Genomic DNA, 2320 nt, shown 5'->3' with positions numbered 1-2320 from the left:
CCGGGCTGGGGATTCGAACCCGCCACCTTAGGTGTACGTGGCTGGCGCCTTAGCCGGTTGAGCCATAGGCGCCGAGCCGAGAATTAGCCTTTTATTTCCAGAGCCTAAAAAGAGCTACTCAGTCAACTGGTGTGATACTTCATTGGAGAGGCTACCTAGGCCAGGAGGCTAGGCTGGACAGGGGGAGTTAGGAAGTTTCTTGAAAGGCCAGAACAAAGTCTTCCTTTGACCTGCTCTTGTCTCTCTGTCATGTTGCTAAAACACATCCAGGTAGCCTCTCGGATGCTGTCTCATGCCTGTCCTCATCGTGGGGCCAGAGTATGGGAGTCCTGATGTGTGACGTGAAGAAGGCAAAGGCCAACCTCTATATTGGAAATGGAGCCACTTTCAAGGCAGTGGCTTATTAATTAATCTGCTCATTCATTCACTGAGCAGATGATCAGTAAGCTCATGCTGTGTGAAGACAATATGCGTGGTGGTCTCTCTCTTTTTTTTTGAGACAGAGTCTCACCATGTCGCCCTTGGTAGAGTGCTGTGGCGTCACAGCTCACAGCAACCTCCAACTCTTGGGCTTAAGTGATTCTCTTGCCTCAGCCTCCCAATTAGCTGGGACTTACAGGCACCCACCACAATGCCCAGCTATCTTTTAGTTGTAGTTGTCGGGTTTGAACCTGCCAGCCTAGGTGTATGTGGCTGGTGCCCCTAGCCCCTGAACTATAGGCACTGAGCCGCTGGGTAATCTCTTTCAGCTGTTTTTCTACTTGTCTGATCCGGTGTGTGGTGTTATAGCCCTTGACTGCCATGTTTAAATATAAGTAGGGCTGTAAATACCCATCCTTTTCTCTCTCTCTCTCTTTTTTTTTCCAGAGTCTTACTTTGTCACCCTTGGTAGAATGCGATGACATCATAGCTCACAGCAAGACTGAGGCTTTTGTCTTAGTTTTCCAAGTAGCTGGGACCACAGGGGCCCGCCACCATACCCGGCTATTTTGACAGACAAGGTCTCACTCTGGCTTAGGCTGGTCTTGAACCAAGTCAGGTTCAGTTCTAGTCCACCTCAGTGCTAGAATTATGAGTGTGAGCCACTGCTCCCAGCTCTCTTTCTTTTCTTTTTTTTTTTTTTTTTTGAGACAGAGCCTCAAGCTCTCCCCGTGGGTAGAGTGCCGTGGCATCACAGCTCACAGCAACCCCCAACTCCTGGGCTCAAGCTAGTCTCCTGCCTCAGCCTCCCAAGTAGCTGAGACCACAGGCACCCGCCGTGATGCCTGGCTATTTTTTGGTTGTAGTCATCATTGTTTGGCGGCCCGGGCTGGATTCAAACCACCCGGCAAGTTCAAACCCAACCTTAGGTGTACGTGGCTGGCGCCTTAGCCACTTGAGCCACAGGTGCCGAGCCTCTTTGTTTTTTTTTTTTGAGACAGGGTTTTTTTTAACTCTGTCATCTGGGCTGTGAGCCACTGCCCCCAGCTCTTTTTCTTTTTTTTGAGACAGGGTCTTAACTCTGTCAGCTGGGCTAGACCTCCATGGTGTCATCATAGCTCACTGCATCCTCAAACTCCTGAGTTTGAGGACCAAACACCCAGGACAGGCATGTGCCACCATGTAGTTTTTTTAGCTTTTGTAGAAATGGGTCTTGCTCTTGCTCATGATAGTCTTGAACTCCTGACCTTAAGTGATCTTCCTACCTTGGCCTCCCAGAATACTAGGATTACAGATGTGAGCCTCTGTGCCCAGCCTTATTATGCTTTCTTTTTTTATTTCCTTGACAGACAAAGCCACAGACCCAAGCATGGCAGAACAGGATTGGTCAGCTATCCAGAATTTCTGTGAGCAGGTGAACACTGACCCCAATGGGTAAGGTGACTTCACACACACACTTGACTCTGTGGGCCCTTCAGGCTGAGTTCAGGCCTTAGTGTCTTGGGATTGTTTTACAATTTGGCCTTGTTTCATTCTCTTTTTTTCTTTTCTTCCTTCCTTTCTTTCTTTTTTTTTAAGAGGCAGAGTCTCACTTTATCACCCTCAGTAGAGTGCTGTGACGTCACAGCTCACAGCAACCTTCAGCTCCTGGGCTTAGGTGATTCTCTTGCCTCAGCCTCCCGAGTAGCTATGACTATAGGTGCCTGCCTTGTTGCCCGGTTATTTCTTTGTTGCAGCTTGGCCAGGGTTGGGTTTGAACTTGCCACCCTCAGTATATCAGGCCGGCATCCTACCCACTGAGCCACAAGCACTGCCCACCTCATTCTCTTTTTTTCCCTGCAATCTATTGAGAAGATTATTTTTCCAAAATTAGTGAATGCATGTTATTATTTTTTTTTTT

General features: G+C 48.3%; 1 protein-coding gene across 1 annotated transcript in view; it reads left to right on the top strand.

Moving 5' to 3' along the window:
• Positions 1–2320, top strand: part of GGA2 (golgi associated, gamma adaptin ear containing, ARF binding protein 2) — a 44714-nt gene that overhangs the window by 11841 nt on the left and 30553 nt on the right. The window contains exon 2 of the mRNA XM_012808929.2: positions 1770–1854. Coding sequence (XP_012664383.2) covers positions 1770–1854 — 85 coding nt within the window. The remainder of the gene's footprint in view (positions 1–1769; positions 1855–2320) is intronic.

Source organism: Otolemur garnettii, unplaced genomic scaffold (assembly GCF_000181295.1).
Source record: "Otolemur garnettii isolate 467f Iridium unplaced genomic scaffold, OtoGar3 scaffold00096, whole genome shotgun sequence".
Taxonomy (NCBI): domain Eukaryota; kingdom Metazoa; phylum Chordata; class Mammalia; order Primates; family Galagidae; genus Otolemur; species Otolemur garnettii.
This window is presented reverse-complemented; position numbering and strand designations above follow the sequence as displayed.